The sequence below is a fragment of the Populus euphratica genome, unplaced genomic scaffold, assembly GCF_000495115.2.
Source record: "Populus euphratica unplaced genomic scaffold, PopEup_1.0 scaffold75.1, whole genome shotgun sequence".
In the NCBI taxonomy this organism is placed as follows: Eukaryota; Viridiplantae; Streptophyta; class Magnoliopsida; order Malpighiales; family Salicaceae; genus Populus; species Populus euphratica.
Window position 1 is genome coordinate 1,019,051 of NW_011499866.1, and position 16,361 is coordinate 1,035,411.

Genomic DNA, 16,361 nt, shown 5'->3' on the forward strand with positions numbered 1-16,361 from the left:
TAGCTATAAACTAAATATAATACTCATAGTATTTATTATAATCATTTATTAATTATTGTTTTTGTTCATTAAACTTTTAAATTGGTTTATGGGAGTTTAAATTATTGATCACTCTTTTAGTTTAATTTTTTTCCACGGTAGTTCAATTAATTATCACCTCATGGTTCCATAAGATATGAATCCATCATAAAATACGTATAATTAACACGGGCAATTCATTGTCTATAAAATATGATTAATTCAAGCACATACATCCTCACCTGCACACTATTTTTAACCACAATAACGTGTCATTGTACTCATTCTCCTTGATGCAATTTGCTATTTAAGCAGCAATAATGTCCATTCCAAATTGTTGGGAAATTTACTGCCAGAGCCCATAATACTATCGTGGGTTCTCAAAACTGGGTTGAAAAATGTTCAGATAGCGACCCCACTTTCATGGGAAGAAATTTTGACGCAAAACAATCCGGCGCTTCTATAAGAGTTTTCCAAACATAACACGCATAGGAACAAGACATAAATGAGGCAAATAAGTAAATAACATGGAACATCATCCATCATCGCATTGCTCAGGCTCACTCTGAATAGCCAATTCTATATTTTCTTTCCACGTTCACGTGTAAAAAAGCTTTTCACAAGATGCCTCCTTCGCACCCTCCATAAATCAAATTTCTTTACAAATCATGAAAGAATTCAAGCAGAAAAACCTTCATATGCATTATTTGCCACATGAAATGTACACACATTATGTATAGAACTTGAGTCAAAACCTTCAATCACGTTGACAGGTTGTCTGTCTTGTATCAAGCCCTTCCAGCATTACCATGCCGTTGGTTTCTGAAATAGCTAAGAAGGGCCTGTGCCTGCAAGCAACCAAAAACTCGTTATCCTAAACTTTCATGAAAAAAGAGAGAATATTGAAAAGCATCTTCAATCTCGTACCTTTTCTTTAGCCCTTGGAGTACCAGATTGAGACAAAGCCACTAATGGTGGGACAGCACCTTCTTGGAGCACCATGTGGCAAAACCTACTACTATTTGTGCAAAGCTGCAAGAGAGCAGCGGCTGCATTTTCCTTCCCTCTTGCAGAACCCAACTCGACAACCTCAACCAGGACAGGGATCCCACCCTCCTGACCAATAGCATTCCTTCCCTCTGGAACTGTCGCAAGATTTGCCAAAACAGCAACTGCCTTGTCAACCATCCCAGCTGCCGGGTCCATCAATTCCACAAGATGTTTAACAGCACCAGCTTGTACAATCCGGTCCTTGTTTTCATGAAATATTGACAAGTTAAACAAAGCTGTGGCTGCATCCTTCTTCCCCCTGGGTGTTCCATTGCCCAGTAAATCAACCAGTGGTACAATTGCCCCAGACCTTCCAATCCTGACCTTGTTATCCTCGATCACAGAGAGGCTAAAGAGTGTGGCAGCTGAGTTCTCTTTAGCCTCAGGGCTTCCTGTTACAAGGACATGAATCAGGGGTTCAATAGCATCTGCATTGCCAATCGCTGTTTTGTTGTTATCATTAATTGATAAGTTAAGAAGTGCTGTGACAGCATTTTCCTGAATTTTTATGTCTGTTGAGCGAAGCAAGTTGACCAGTAAGCTAATGGCCCCAAAATTTGCTATAACAATCCGGTTATCCATGTTGTGTTTAGCAAGTAGCCTAAGTTTAGCTGTTGCATCTCTTTGAGTATCAACCAAAGTGCTCTTCAAGTCCTCAACCAGGTTCCGAACTTCTGTTTCAATGCCAGCAAGATCAGTTCTTGTTTCAATAGCAGAAGAAGAAACTATCCTTGGCACAAGCCTATCAGAAGGCCGGCGCCAGATTGTTTGGCTTCTTGACCGTGTATCAACCAAACGGGAAGGGAACTCAGGTTCTCTGTGTGGGGTGTGCAAGGCAGAAGATGCCTGTGGCTCTGGCTTTACCTCCCCAGAAATATCACTGCTGTAGGATGTAAGATGGTTTGAGAACTCAGAAGATTCATTGGCATCTCCTGATGCTCCTTGAGGTAAAGCTGCATGACCAAGGGCACTAGAGGCCGATGCACTTCTATTATGGTTCTGAGATAGTAGACCATCAGCTCTAACAGCAGTTGAAACTTCCTTTCTAGATGGTGATGCAGAACAGTGGTGAACTGAATTCAAATTCCTCTCTTCTGAGTTACTGGACCTTTCTTCAGAACTCATTAGTGATGATATTCTTGCAATATCCAAACCCTGGCCATTTCCAACTATAACTGACAAGGAACTCTCAGAAGTAGAATCTGAATGTAGTGGAGAACTTCCCTCTCGTTGGATTCCACTGGAAGGGATCATGTTCTGACCAGGTGAACCAGTAGCCTGATTTGACTCAGAAGATATTGGCTGGCTGCCCCTTGGATGAGAAAGAACATGCTCCCTGGATGTAATAGACTCTGCATGCCCAAGAAGTTGTGATGGCTGATTGAAGCTCATGGACTTTATGGGATCAGGAAGCTTCACATTGTTTGACTCACACCAATTTGCAATTAATGCCTTCACAGTGTAATTAGTTATGAGATTAGTGTGAGCCAGAGCCTGCTGTGTCTTGGGACACACAGTGAGCCCAAGTTCAATCCAGTTTTTAATGAAAGCCCGCTCATAAGTTTGCCCTGATGCCACAATTACCGGATCTGTCATCAACTCCAGAGAGAGAGGACAACAAAAATCAGCAGGTATTGGGACTGGGCTATATGTCTGGGACTGCTTTATTAGAACGAGGCGTTCATGCATGCGGGTCACAAGGGTGATTATTTGATCAATAAACTCAGCTTCTGCAGTTTTCTCAGCTTGTTCAGCATTCTCCTTTAACTTCTCTAGGGCCACTGCTTCAATCAAAATCTCCTGATTGGACCTCAAGCACAGGCTGTCTGCAATTTTCACCAGGATCTCTGAGCTGGGTCCAACACCCTCCTCCCGGTCACTTATAGCTTCTTTAATGATAGATGATGTTTTTACATATCCAGAAAGTTTAATTTTCTGTATGCAGTTCTGCAATCAGACATTAAATTGTTAAGCACCATAAAAGGGTATACATTATATCTTATTGAGATGCATGCTCTATCCATAAACTAAATGTTTATAACAATATTTTGAGGATAAATACCTCAAGAGATGATGAACTTAATTCATTTGGTAGTTGTTGATGGGAAGCCTTCAACAGCTGAAAACTATTCAGGCCCAGAGAACAAATTTTCGATGTTAATGATTCAATTTGCAGAACCTAGACGTCATGTACAAGAGAAGATTAGCCAAACAAGCCTGTCCCTTTAAAATGGTTGCAAACATATAGCATTATCTTTTTATTCCCATAGTAATTAGCTCTATCTGTTATTCAAAAGTGATGACGAAAACAAAGAAGAAAATTGTAAATAATGAAAATTAAATGAAGATGGGATAATTGCATTAAATGAAGATTGGATAATTGCACTATTAGTACACCAACTTTACACCATTTTTCAATCAAGTACATTAACTTTAATTTTTTTTCATTTCAATAAACCAAAATTTTCAAATCGTCCACCTTCCATCACTTTTTTCATTATTTAATGACATGTCATTTGCCCTTAAATCATTGTTGGTACTCTAACTTTCATTATATATCAATCAAGTGCATGAACTTTAATCTTTTTCATTTTAATACACCAGAGTTGTTCATTGTTTCAATCAAGTACTTTGGTCAATTTTTTATTTTTTAATGTGAGTATTTAAAAAAAATACACTCTAAAATAAAATTATTTTTAATACATTGTTGATACAATTAAAATATTTATTTTCTTAATGTAGCACCTCTATTCCTTTTTGAATTAACTAAAGTATTTTTTTTTTTTTAAATGTGATCTCTCTATCATGATTCCATTAACTTTCCATTTATATTGCAATCATATGATATTATTTTTTAAATAATAAATATTTTATTTGTATATCAATAATTTATTTGTTAATTTTAAATAATAATAAAATAGGTTTTAGTCTTTATGTAGATGAAAAAATTACAGAAAGTCGACAGAAATAAATTATTGAAATTTTTGGAAAAGCTGGTATACTGAAACAAAAAAAAAAAGTTCACATACTCTATTAAGGAAAGATATGAGTTAGTGTGCTAAATAGTACAAATATCCCAAAGCAATGCATATATTTCAAGATTTCAACTCTCATTGTTCTAAAAATGGATAGGATAAATCAAATGCCTGCATCCAATTTCAAGATGCAAAGTATGAAAAAACATCAGCAAAAATGAAGATGAGGATAATGCAGCTACAACGACTCCTAAGCTTCAACTAATCAAATTCCACAGATAAACACTTCCAAGAATTCCACATTCATAGAAATCTCAAAACAAAGTGAAGCCTGTTCAACAACACTCCATCTACTACCAACATTCGCAATTACTGCATTTCAATCAAGAGAAAAAAAATCTGATTATAAATGAAATGACCATCACAGAATATTAATGAAGTGAACAAATTAACAAGACCAGAACCACCAACACTGAATCCACCACTGTTGCATCAACAACTTAGCATCCTGTTTTCAACAACCCATGCAAGAATTCCTATCACCACTACTACCACACTCCATCTTTGTTGTTCAAACAATCATGCTGCATTCCCACCTCTAGACACCATCAACAATGGAAAGTTGCTAATCACAACATAAATAAAGGGACTTAATATCCTTAGATAACGACATTTGCAAAAGTCAAACAGGAAATGATCATGAGGATGCTAAACCAAGGTCTGCTTTAACACCATCCTCAAAATCTACAAGTAGAAGGAAAATGCCATCTATATTGGTAATCGCAATATAAATAAAGGGACTAAATATCCTTATGCATGCTAACGGCATTGAAAAAAGTAAAAAAGAAATAATTATGAGGACGCTAAGCCAAGGTCTGCTTTGACACCATCCCGAAATCTACAAGTAGAACAAACATGCCATCTATAATCACAAAAATATAGTTCAAAACTTACAAAATGAACTTTGCTTGACAATGGTTGCCAGTTCTCAAATATCTCCCTCAATTCATCAACAGATTGACCCAATTCTTGGAAATCCTTATTAAGCACTTCATCAGAAGCTACTTCAGAATTAACAATGGTATCAAGTATTGGCTTCAGCAGCTTTAGTATCTCTTCTGCCTTCTGGTAGTACTTCTGAACTGGATCTGAGCTAATTTTGTTGTCTTTTGATATATGTAAAAATCCAGAGATGTTTTTCAGAAGCACTTCTAACAATGATATCTCCATCACACCTGCATCACCAGACAAAGGAAAGAACTATCAGCAAACTAGCAAATCATTAAAGCAGTGATATTTTAGAGCTAAACACAGCTTTCAATCTAACAAAAAGCATACATTGTGTTACATACGCAAAGGTTGAAATAAGCATCAATAATTACTCTACATTCATTAAGTATCACACAGCAATTTAAAATTATTAGTTTGACACACTTGCCACTGCCATTGTGTGCTCCAAGGCACATATCACAAATATGGTGCTTGATAAAACTACAAGTTGTCATTATATGCCCCCCTCTTCAAATGTTCTAGAAATCCTCCCAACTGTAAAAACAGTTAATTCCTTGGAACATAACTCCATGAACATTATACTTCATGCTCCAGGCTATAACAAGACATGAAGGTTTAGGAGATGAGGTGTCGGGTACTTTCTCTTCCAGGCTATAACAAGACATCAAGGTTTACGAGATGAGGTGTCATCTACTTTCTCTTCCCGGCATGGAGCAGGTTATGACAAGAATGTTGTTAAACATGTTGAGCTAGAAAGGTGAGGCGTACAGGTTGAGAAATTCTAGATTTTTCATGTAGGGAAACAAAAATAAAAGCTTCCTAGACAAAGATGAAGCAAGACAGGATGGATGAAGCGTACCAATACAATGTCTCACAAAATAGAGGATGTGCCTAAAAGGCTAAGCCTCCCGGTTTGAACATTATGTCATAGGGACAAAGCAAAATACTGAAGTTCAATGGGATGTAATTTGATTCAACCATAGAAAAGGCATGGATTCTCAAAGTTAACTGATGCTTCACTCTCAATAGTGATCACAAATAAAAAAATCACTACATTAGGAAGTCAATCCAAATTTCTTAAAAATTTATTTAAGGAATTCAATGGAGGTTGAGACTTGACAAAATTCTTTAAGATGGAGCAAGGGATTTAAATCTTATGAATCCCATGGCATTGCACTCCCTTGCCTAGCAAAAACATACCTAGATAATGGAAACAAGAAAACTTATCCAAACAAACCCACAGCAGGAGAAAAAACTATAATACAATCAACGAATATGAATAAGCAACACAAGGATTGTATCAAAGAATAAAAACCAAATAGCATACCAAGCTAACAAAGATAGATGATGATGATGATGCTGCCATAAAGTAAGGGTTATAAGAGCTAATGTTGTACAGAAGAGATAATGTTTCGCGTCTTCATTCGTCCACAATTCGTACGAATTTGCATTTCTACTCATGAATTTGTAATCATAGTTTTATTTTGCTTGTTTTCAGTATATTTATTGATTCTTAAGTCTATATTCATAAATGGAATACGTTGCGAAAGCCTCTGACCTTGATTGATTGCGTTGAATTGAGTCTTTTGATATATATATAAAAAGTGTCATGTATTCAACAAGGGAGAGGGAACAGAGGAGGATTCCAAAGCAAGAATGAAAAAACTAAGGCGTGTGTAGAGGTTTTAGAATAAGAAGTTGATAAGTATAGAAAATTATTCTATGACCTTCAAGCTTCGATGGAAAAGAAGGAACAATGCCGCAAGCATGAAAAACAAAAGAGGACATTAGTGGTTATTATCCAAAAGTATATGCATAGGTGGTTAGTAAGGCGTGCTTATTTGAAATCCTTATCAACCATTATTTCCATACAATGTTGTTGGAGGCAAGTGTTAGCAAGAAATGAATTCTGAAGGCTTAAACAACAGTCATTATTCCTAAAGATTCAAGGAAAAATCTTCTTGAAGAGAGAGGGAATAATACGATTCAGCCATGCATTTCTCATGAAGGGCCTTCAATGTTGTGCTTGGGTTCGATGGGGAGACCATTCGGCCAAGATTGTGTTTTTTCTTGGAATTTAGCTTGTGTTTCATTCAGCCATAATGGGCTTTTGGCATGGGATAGTTTTAGCCAGCCTTGTGTTCCATTGTGTATGATGATGGGTTCAATCCAATCTCTTTGAAGGTTCATGTGGCCAAATCAGGTCAGCCCATGTATGGGTCTACTTTTGGCAGCAAATTAGGCTTGTTGGGAGCTCATATCAGGTCTGATTTGGGTTATATTAAGGAGTATGGGTTTGGGCCACATGGAGTCCAAAGTTGGCTTGGACTAATTAAGATGCTGGGATCCTTTTCTTACAAGGATCAGCAATAGGAAAATTTGGTCATTATTGTCCCTATTATTTTGGAGAATATTTAGCAACAAAGGAGGAAGTTTCCTAGTCATGCAAAGAAACCAAATGGAGCTATCAAATCTAAATCCTAGACTTGAAAGGATTAGTTAATGCCAAAGATTTGATTCTCATAGTCAAGGAAAGTTATGGGCGGCTACAAGAAGAATTAATTTCTAAGAATGTTTTCCATGTCCGAAGGAAAATCCTAGTCCTACAAGGAAAGAAGACGTCAACAATTAAATTCCTATTCAGATCGGATTTCCTAGCATCTAAAGGACTTTAAAAGTTGGCTAAGAAATCCTAAAGTATCTAGGAAGGTGGATCTCGGCCAAGAGTTATTTAAATTAGGAACTTAAGATATTTTATCTTGTTTGTCTTTCTATTATATACGGCATCAACAAGCTACCATCCAGACTTGTTGTTTTCATTATTATTTCTATGTTTGAACTTAATTAATACTTTGGTTTTCAACTAAGATCCAAGGCTTGTTTATATCAACAAAGGTCAAGGATGAATGAGAGTTGATGTACTAGGACCATGGGAAGGAAATAAAAGAAAAAATGGAGGATAAGAAAGGGGGCTATGGATGTTTATCAAGAGCATGGTTCTTCCATTGGAGCCCTTGCCATGTTGGTTGAGGCACTGAAGAATTTGCAAACGGTGTGGACTAATTTTAGTTTTTCTTTTATATTTTAGTCTCTCTCCCTAGGAATGAAAACGAAATGTATGTCTCTACAAATAGCCTACTACACATTCCATATCAATGATTGTATATGTAATTAAGGACAAGTCAGCCTGGAGTTAACACGCATTCCATATCAATGATGGTATATGTAATTAATGACAAGTCAGCATGGAGTTAACAGACATTGCATTTAAGATTGCATTGATGAAAATTCTGGTTGACATTTAATTGTGTTATATATTAAAGGATTGGGTCCTAGATAACAAAATTAAAAAGTTTTAGGCTTGTAATGTAGTTATCTCTTATTAATCATGTTCAAAGAAACGAGAAGAGAAGTAACTGTACCTTATTTTCCACAAACTTGTCTCTTCAAATACCCAAAGAATCTCACATTATTTTGACACCCATGATGAACTCATGAAATTCTTCAGAATTGATGCTCTTCACTAGGGAACTCCTGTAACAACCAAATATTAAATTCTTAAGCCATCATCTAAAAACAGTTCTAAGATTTAATTAAAGTTTGGACAACAGATCACACACACAAAGGCCAATACTTTTGCGAGTAAAATATGAAGAATATAAATTGATCCTTGCCCTTGAATTCAGGAAGGACCACTGATCTAGGGAAATGGTATAATCCGACTTGCACCAAAAGACTGCTAGTTCCAGACTTGAGTGCAACTATTTTATACAAAATTATCAAAGAGTAGGACTTTCTAGGTTACTTCACAAGATCTTGATTCAGCAAGACCATAACTTTGTCATGTCCTTTCTGTCTATTATCAAATATCAGACTTTCTTGGTTACAAAGCTTCCAGGAATTCATAGATCTTTGTCATCAATGATGAAAAAAAGATTATTTACCTTCTCATTGCCAGTTTCAAACTTTTGTCTACCACAATCACCCTTTTTGAGATGGATCATATGAGTGTACAATATTTGGTTATTGATGAACATTCAAGACAAGATCTTTCATGTCGCTTCGAATATGCAAGGCAGTAGATATATTTTACCACCTATAACAACAAAAGAAATTTCTTAGCACTCATTGTTATTACTTCAAAATTTACTTCCATCAAAAAAGTTCCCAAATTAATGACTTGCATTCACTCACCTACCCGGAACCCAATCTCAAGTGAAATTTAAACGTGCTGTTTTACAAAACCCTAAAACAAAAATTCTTTGCAAGTCGACTTAGCATAAATGAGATATTTGAGGCCAAGAAAGGACCAAAAATATAGTGCATGGTCATTTAATGGGAGAAAAGAAATGAAATTAACATAAAAACGAACGCTTATCAGAATACAGTTCACCAAATGGGGAAGAACTTAAACCCAATTGGATTAGAAAAGCGTAATGGCTAGAAATAAATCACAGTTGCTGCTTCAACAAGCATTATCTTTAAGCCCAGATTGAAGTTTTGCTAACACTAGTTAGTCAGAAATCATAATCACTAAAAAGTTTCCACAAATCACAGACCCAAACTTTCCAAAATTCGACTCTGCTGCTTTAGCAAATCCTAAAACCGTTTTGAATTAAGATCGCATCAGAATTAATCATTGGAGCTTGCCATTTTCTTTTTTACAAATAACAATAATAATAATAATATGGAGGGTAGGCTTTGACAATCAAACCCTAAAAGTGGAAGAAAGAGAGCAAACATTGAGCAGCAACAGTTGGGATTATGCAAAGCAGAAACAAATAAATAATTATATAAGAAAGCCCTAAGAAGATAGATCATCAAATCAACAGAGAATAAATATTCAAGAGATTACATATGTACCTGTCTGCGTTGAATGCAGAAGACAGGGAATGAAGCAGCCCAGAAGACAGGCAATGAACAGAAAGAAACCACCGAATTATAATTTATAATAGAGAGTTTTTTTATTTCCCATGGAATTCATTTTCTTCTTTTGGCAAGGTAGAAGTTGAAGTGTGTTTGGTAGTGTTTTTTAAAAATATATTTTATTTGTTAAAATAAGTTTTTTATTTTTTTTGCTATTAATATATTAAAAATATATTAATTTAATATTTTTTTCAAAATTAAACATATTTTTAAACAAACATAAACGCACACAACAACTTAATAATATCCCTTCACTTTTATTTTAGTTTATACATATTATTATTATAACGTTCTGCGGCCCTCAAAAGAGTGGTTAAACCTAGCGTTATTTATTTAAATTTAATTATTTTGGAGTTCAAAGTTCAAACCTCCTCTCTCTCTTTTTTAACTGTATATATTTGGGAGTAATGTTATTTGTCTATTTGTGCATCTATTTCTTACAATGAAAAAAATAATTTGTGTTAGGAAGAGGGGTTTGTCGTCATTTTCTGTTAATATTACATGTACCTTAGCTACTCTATTTATGATCGCATTCAATATTTTTTAAAAATTTTAATTTTTTTATCATGATCGCATTCAATATTTTTATATTTTTTAAAGTTTTGATGTATTGGTATTAAAAATAATTTATAGTTTTGATGTATTGGTATTAAAAATAATTTTTTTAAAATTAAAAAATATTTTTTTATTAAATCATTAAATAATATTTAAAAAATAATATATTATTTTAAATTTGAAATTTTTAGGTTTTTTTATAATTTTAATGTGTTAATGTTAAAAATAATTTTAATATATATATATATATATATTATTTTAATATATTTTTAAATAAAAAAATGTTTTAAAAAATGTTTTTTTCTTTAAAATTTGAAATTTTTTATTGGTGTTTGTTTATTAGGATGGAGTTGCATTGGCGGTTCTTTCCTTCCATTCATGACGTAACCACCAAAGTGACAAAACTAGTCAATAGCCGACCGTTAATGGAGATTTTATTTATTTATGTCTATAATGTAATTTAAGGCCACATATTCTTTTGGAATAAACTTAGGAGACGAAACATAGTCATTGAAAACAAAGTTCAAATAATTCAAATACAAAATACACAAAATACATAGATCTGAACTATTCTTTTGTAATGATAAAAAAAAATACTTTTATTTCTACAAACCACATAATTAAGAGAAAATATGACAAGATTCAGAATAATAAAAAAACAAATAAATAGGAAATGATGTGCATAGGCGAACAATAAAATATGAAAAGTTAGAATTCCTGCACAAATTCATCAACAACAAGATTGGGATGTCAAAGAAATAACCTGAGAGCTTACTAAAATATTTTGACAAACTAAAAAGATGGTTTCTCTGAACACCATAATCAATAGAAATGAAATATTGCAAGTTTTTTTTTCATTTTGAAAATTCATATCATGTATAAAAATATTAGTTTAATATGTTATGTAACCAATAATTAATTGGTTACGTTATTTTTATATAAATAAATATTTGTTATTAATAAAAATTTAATTTATATTTAATATTTTTATAATATTATGTTAACGAATTTAATATTTAATTTATAAATTTAAAATAAAAATAAAATTCATAAAATAAAAATATTTTATAAAAATAATTATTATAAAAATTTCTGAGTACCCTATCATTGAAATTAAGTAAAAATACATGGAAAAAAATGTGAATTATTACCATTGATATCAAAGCCAATGGTTATAATCCAGGAGGCAATAGATAGTATGAGAAATGAAAAATGTGTGTTCATGAAGCTGTGGTTATCGACGAAATACAAATTGTTAAGTTCGATAAACGGATGTTAGGAAATCATAAATGAAGTAATATATGAAAATAGGGTTTACATAATAAGTGATTTGTGATTATTAATTAACCAAATAAAAATATTATGAAATTATGTGTTCCGGTAAATGCAATAAGCCGAAGGGCGACCAAGATAATAATAATAATGTCCTATAAGAGTTTTTTGAGAAAAAAAAGGCTAAAAATTGTAATTGTATTGAATATTATTATAGTAGTCATGAGAAATTGATTCGGGAACAACAAGGAATAAGAAGAAGAGCGCCTGACTTTGTTCTTAAATTGACACATGAAATTAAATTTTTAAGATAAAATTTATATGAGAATATAAACCCTTGGATAAAAATCCACAAAATTAATAATGAAAAAAATTATGTTAAGTGAGTAAATTAATTATGTTCATGTGTTAACTTTAAAATAAAAGCATGAAAATGGTGGGAAAATAAAAAAACAAAGAAATACAAATAAAAACTAAATAGAAAAGATTTAAAAAAAAAAGAGGGAAAGTGATGTTTTCAAGATGTAATTTTATGAAATTCGATATAGCAAGTTTAAACTCGTTATTAAAAATGTGTTAGAATCTAGAAAATATAACCCAATGAATATAAAGGGTACAATGTAGACCTATAGTCCAAAAATTGATAAATTAATTAGAAATATAGAGTTTTTATAAATTAAGAATGAAAATATTTAGAAAAGTATTTTATAATTTTCAAATGAATTGCTGTATGGTTCTACACGCGAATAACTTTGATTGCCAATGTAAGCCTATGTGCAATCGCATAGTTTTTAACTTAGAAGGGAATGAAATTGAAGGAAAATCTATGTCATAAATAGAGATGAAAATTACCAATGAATTATTTAAAAATATAGATGATTTAAGTAGTTAAAGCAATATAAAAAACTCAAATTTTTAGTGTAAAATTACCTAATGGCCAGCCTTAAGCTATCATACATAACTCTCAATCTAATTATTGGATTGAGCTAAAATTTTATAATAAGTCTCTTGATATATTTTTTAATTTTAGGTTAAACTTTCATGGAAATTGGAGTTCATAAAGGCCTTCTGAGAGTGTCAATTGTTAGAAAATACATGAAATAAAACATCGATTAAGAAATGACATTTTTGTAAATTAAAAAAAAAATCTCTCCTCTTTTTCCTATAAGAGAGAGGAAACCTTAGTTCTTCTTATTATTTTCTTCTAAGTTAGAGATTTCTTCTTAAATTTATAAGTTGGGGAGTGTGAAAAAGAAAGGTTTCATTAGGGGAACACAATTGTTCTCTTTCTTTTAGAGGGGTGGCTGATGGTTTTAGAAAAAACAAGAGAGAGAGTCCACTGTTAAAGAGAGAGAAATGACAATTGTCAAGGAGGAAAATGAATTGGAAGATAAGCTTGCAAGGAATCAAGAAATTGGATACAAAATTGAATGGTAAAGTGTTCTTCATTACTTATTTCATTGTTGATTTGAATTTGAGCAATTTAAAGTGAAATCCCTAACCTTGTCAAATTAGGGTTCTTGAAAAAAATCAAGAAAAAAGTATGTTTAATGTAAAATTGTTAACTTGACATGAATTAAGTACTAGATAAAGTAAAAATTATGAAAGTTATTTAAAGAAAAATATTGGATAAAATTTATATCTAGGGTTGGTCATGAGAGGTATTAGGTGAAGATGAAAATTTTGTTTGAATTCCTCTCAAATTTGTGTTATTTTGATGAGTAAGTTTAAGTAACTCGTGTGAAATGAGAGTTTAAGTAAAATGGGTGAATTTTCTTATTCCTTGTGTGTAATGGAATTTTGGATGTAAGGATTTTGGGAAAGATATGGACTTGAAGCTTTGTGTATCTTATTGTTGTATCTCATTTTTTGGTCTTTCGCACAAGAAAAAAAAAAGAAAATGCAAAGAAAATAAAAAAATATTTAAAAAAAGGAAAAAAAATAATAGCAGTAAAAAAAGGATATTGTAGCGCCTAGAAAATGGTCTAAAATTGGTTAAGGAGGTTCAAAAATATAAAGATTGAAATTTGATAATATCTTATTGACTAGTGGAAGCTCTATTAGCAAAGAAAATTCAATTTGAGAAAGAAAAATAAAAAAATTAGATGTTTATGAAATCAATTATATTTTATTGAAGGTTTAATTGAATTTATAAAGGGTTTGATTGTAAGAAAAATTGATTTTGAAGTCAATTTGGGCTTTAATCGGAAGACTTTAAAGTTCTAGGGTCAAATTATAATTTTTAAGAGTTAATTTCATCAAATCGGGAGCTTAATTGCATAAATATTGGAGTTTGATAATCGATTAAGGATTTAATTGAAGAAATCTGAAACTAATGACCAAATTAGAAAAAAACATGTAAATAGAAAGGCTGTAATTAAAACTAGATCAGGGGCCAAATTGAAAAAATTAGAAATTTATTAATCAATTGAGGGTCAAATTGCATAAATCAGAGACTATAGATCAATTTAGAAAAGGTGGCCAATTTCAGGGCCAAGGATTGAATTTGACAGGGATGCAATTAAATTGATTTTTAAAATCAAAATTGCAATTAAGGACTTGATTGAACAAATCACAAATTAAAGACTAATTGGGACTTTGACACATTTTGCTGCCCTTTTCTTTTAAATGAAATGACATTTTTGTCCAAAATGATGTCGTTTCATCCATTGTTCATTAACAAAAAAAAAAAAAAGATAGAAACGATGCCATTTTGAATGGCACGTGGGACAGAAACGATGCCATTTTGAATGGCACGTGGGTCTTCTTCTTGCCCTAGAAGACCCAAAAAGACATCGACCAAGAACCCCTCCATCTGCATAAAAGCTTTTCATGTGTTAAAGTTAAGGGAGGAGAGGTGTTCTTAGGGTGGTAGAGGGATGGCTAAATAGTGGCCACCTCGGCCACCCCACCCCAGTGCCATTGACTGGGTGGTAGAGGGATGGCTGAATAGTGGCCACCTCGGCCACCCACCCCAGTGCCATTGACTGGGCAGGGTTGTAAGTCTCATTTTCTCCCACATAAATACAGGGGAGAAAGAAGACAAAGGGGATGAGAAAAAAATAAAAGGGGAAGGAACAAAAAAAAATACAAGAAAAGGAATAAAACAGAGAAAGAGATAGAGAGCGAGAAACAAAAACAAAGGAAAAAAAAGGAAGAAAGAGACAAGAGGGACAAAAAAAAAAGAGAGAAAAAAAAGCATAGAGGGAAAGGAGAGAAATAAAGAAGGTAGGCGAAGAAGTGGAGGAGAGGAGAAAATAGAGGAGAGGTTGCCACTATCACCGCCACCGTTGTTGCTGCTAACTACCGCGCTCAGGCTGCACCACCTCTAGGTAACCTTCTGCTACCCATTTATTTTCTTCTTGCTTCACCGATGCCTTCATTTGCATGCAGAAAGTGAATAATTCACTTTTTACAGCAAATGAGGATAGGGCTAGTTACTGTGCTTATGTAGAGTAACCAACCCCATTGGTTTTGGGTCAAGTCCAACCCAACCCATTGATTTGGGCCAGGTCCAATCCCCTTCTGGAATAAATAAGTAAAAAAGTAAAAACAAAATTTGGATACTACCAAGCATTTCAAAGCTAAAAATCATATTGTGTTTTTCTTCCCTTATATACTAAGAAAAATTGTTTTAATATACATTTTGGCTTTAATAACCAATTTATTAAAGTCAAGAGAACATTGACTAATATTTCAAAAAAATATTTTTGTTTGGTTTTAGTATCAGGGATTACAAATTTATACGTAAAATATATTCCTAGTATTACAAAGTTTTTTATTTTGCTTAGATTTTTTTTATCAGACCATAAAACAATGTAGCTTGCCTTAGATAGAACGTATTTGGGGTACTAATACCTTCTCTTTACGTAACTAGTCTCCGTACCCTATCTCTGAGACCAATTAGGGTTTCTAGTAATCAAAATATTAGGTGGTAGCTCCTAGTCTATATTTTACTGATAAGAGAGAAATTTTTTTTATTTCTTCATATTTGCTAGATAGATGCACATATAACTTTTGAGGGTGGAAAATCATCGTGACGTTATTCACATGTGACACTTATGATGATAAATGGTAGGATAATATAAAGGTTTTAGTAGTGGTATTTTAAAAAAAATTATATATGTAAAATGCATGTTGGTAAGTTGTGTGTGGTGTAAAGAAAAGTGTATGTGTGAGATTTTGAAACTTGAATGTGTAGAGAAGAAATGGAATTATAACATTTATAAATTTGAGAATGTAGGTCTGTTTTAACAGCCTAAAGATATGTGATCAAAGGTTGGTGTGATAACCATAAATTTACATGTGTGAAGGCTATTATGATAGCTAAAAAATGTTTGAATAAAGGCTGCTGTTATACTCAAAAAAATTTGAGTGTGTAAGGCTTTTTTGATGGCTTATAATTGCACAAACATAAGCTGTTATGACAACCATATACTTGCATATGTAGGAGCTCAAAAGCATGTGAAAATGGATTGTCGTGGGAATTATAAATATGTGAGATTAGGGGTTGTATTGATAGCCCAAAAGTGTTTGAAATATGGGCTCTTATAG

General features: G+C 32.8%; 1 protein-coding gene across 4 annotated transcripts; it reads right to left on the reverse strand.

The window, feature by feature from the left end:
• Window positions 1-509: 509 nt before the first annotated feature.
• LOC105126182 (U-box domain-containing protein 4-like) lies at window positions 510-10,063 on the reverse strand. 4 transcript variants are annotated; one of them, XM_011026965.1, is made up of 8 exons: window positions 9,918-10,063; window positions 8,999-9,150; window positions 8,860-8,910; window positions 8,477-8,588; window positions 4,998-5,278; window positions 3,131-3,247; window positions 946-3,015; window positions 510-866 (listed from the first exon to the last, which is right to left on the reverse strand). In XM_011026965.1, exons 5-8 carry the CDS (start codon window positions 5,271-5,273, stop codon window positions 807-809), a joined length of 2,523 nt encoding a protein of 840 aa, XP_011025267.1. In that variant the 5' UTR covers window positions 5,274-5,278; window positions 8,477-8,588; window positions 8,860-8,910; window positions 8,999-9,150; window positions 9,918-10,063; the 3' UTR covers window positions 510-806. The 4 variants fall into 4 exon arrangements, with proteins under 4 accessions (XP_011025267.1, XP_011025266.1, XP_011025265.1 ...); XM_011026964.1 differs by lacking the exon at window positions 8,860-8,910 and adding an exon at window positions 9,249-9,300 and having other exon boundaries at window positions 9,918-9,936; XM_011026963.1 differs by lacking the exon at window positions 8,860-8,910.
• Between the last annotated feature and the right edge of the window lie 6,298 nt (window positions 10,064-16,361).

What these genes read in the sequence shown, in the direction of transcription:
- LOC105126182 (XM_011026966.1), bottom strand. Translation starts at nt 5,273, where the DNA reads ATGGAGATATCATTGTTAGAAGTGCTTCTGAAAAACATCTCTGGATTT. An exon ending in TGTCAAGCAAAGTTCATTTT is followed by an intron (nt 3,248 to 4,997) that starts GTAAGTTTTGAA and finishes CATGACGTCTAG; the next exon opens with GTTCTGCAAATTGAATCATT. An exon ending in TAAGTTCATCATCTCTTGAG is followed by an intron (nt 3,016 to 3,130) that starts GTATTTATCCTC and finishes GTCTGATTGCAG; the next exon opens with AACTGCATACAGAAAATTAA.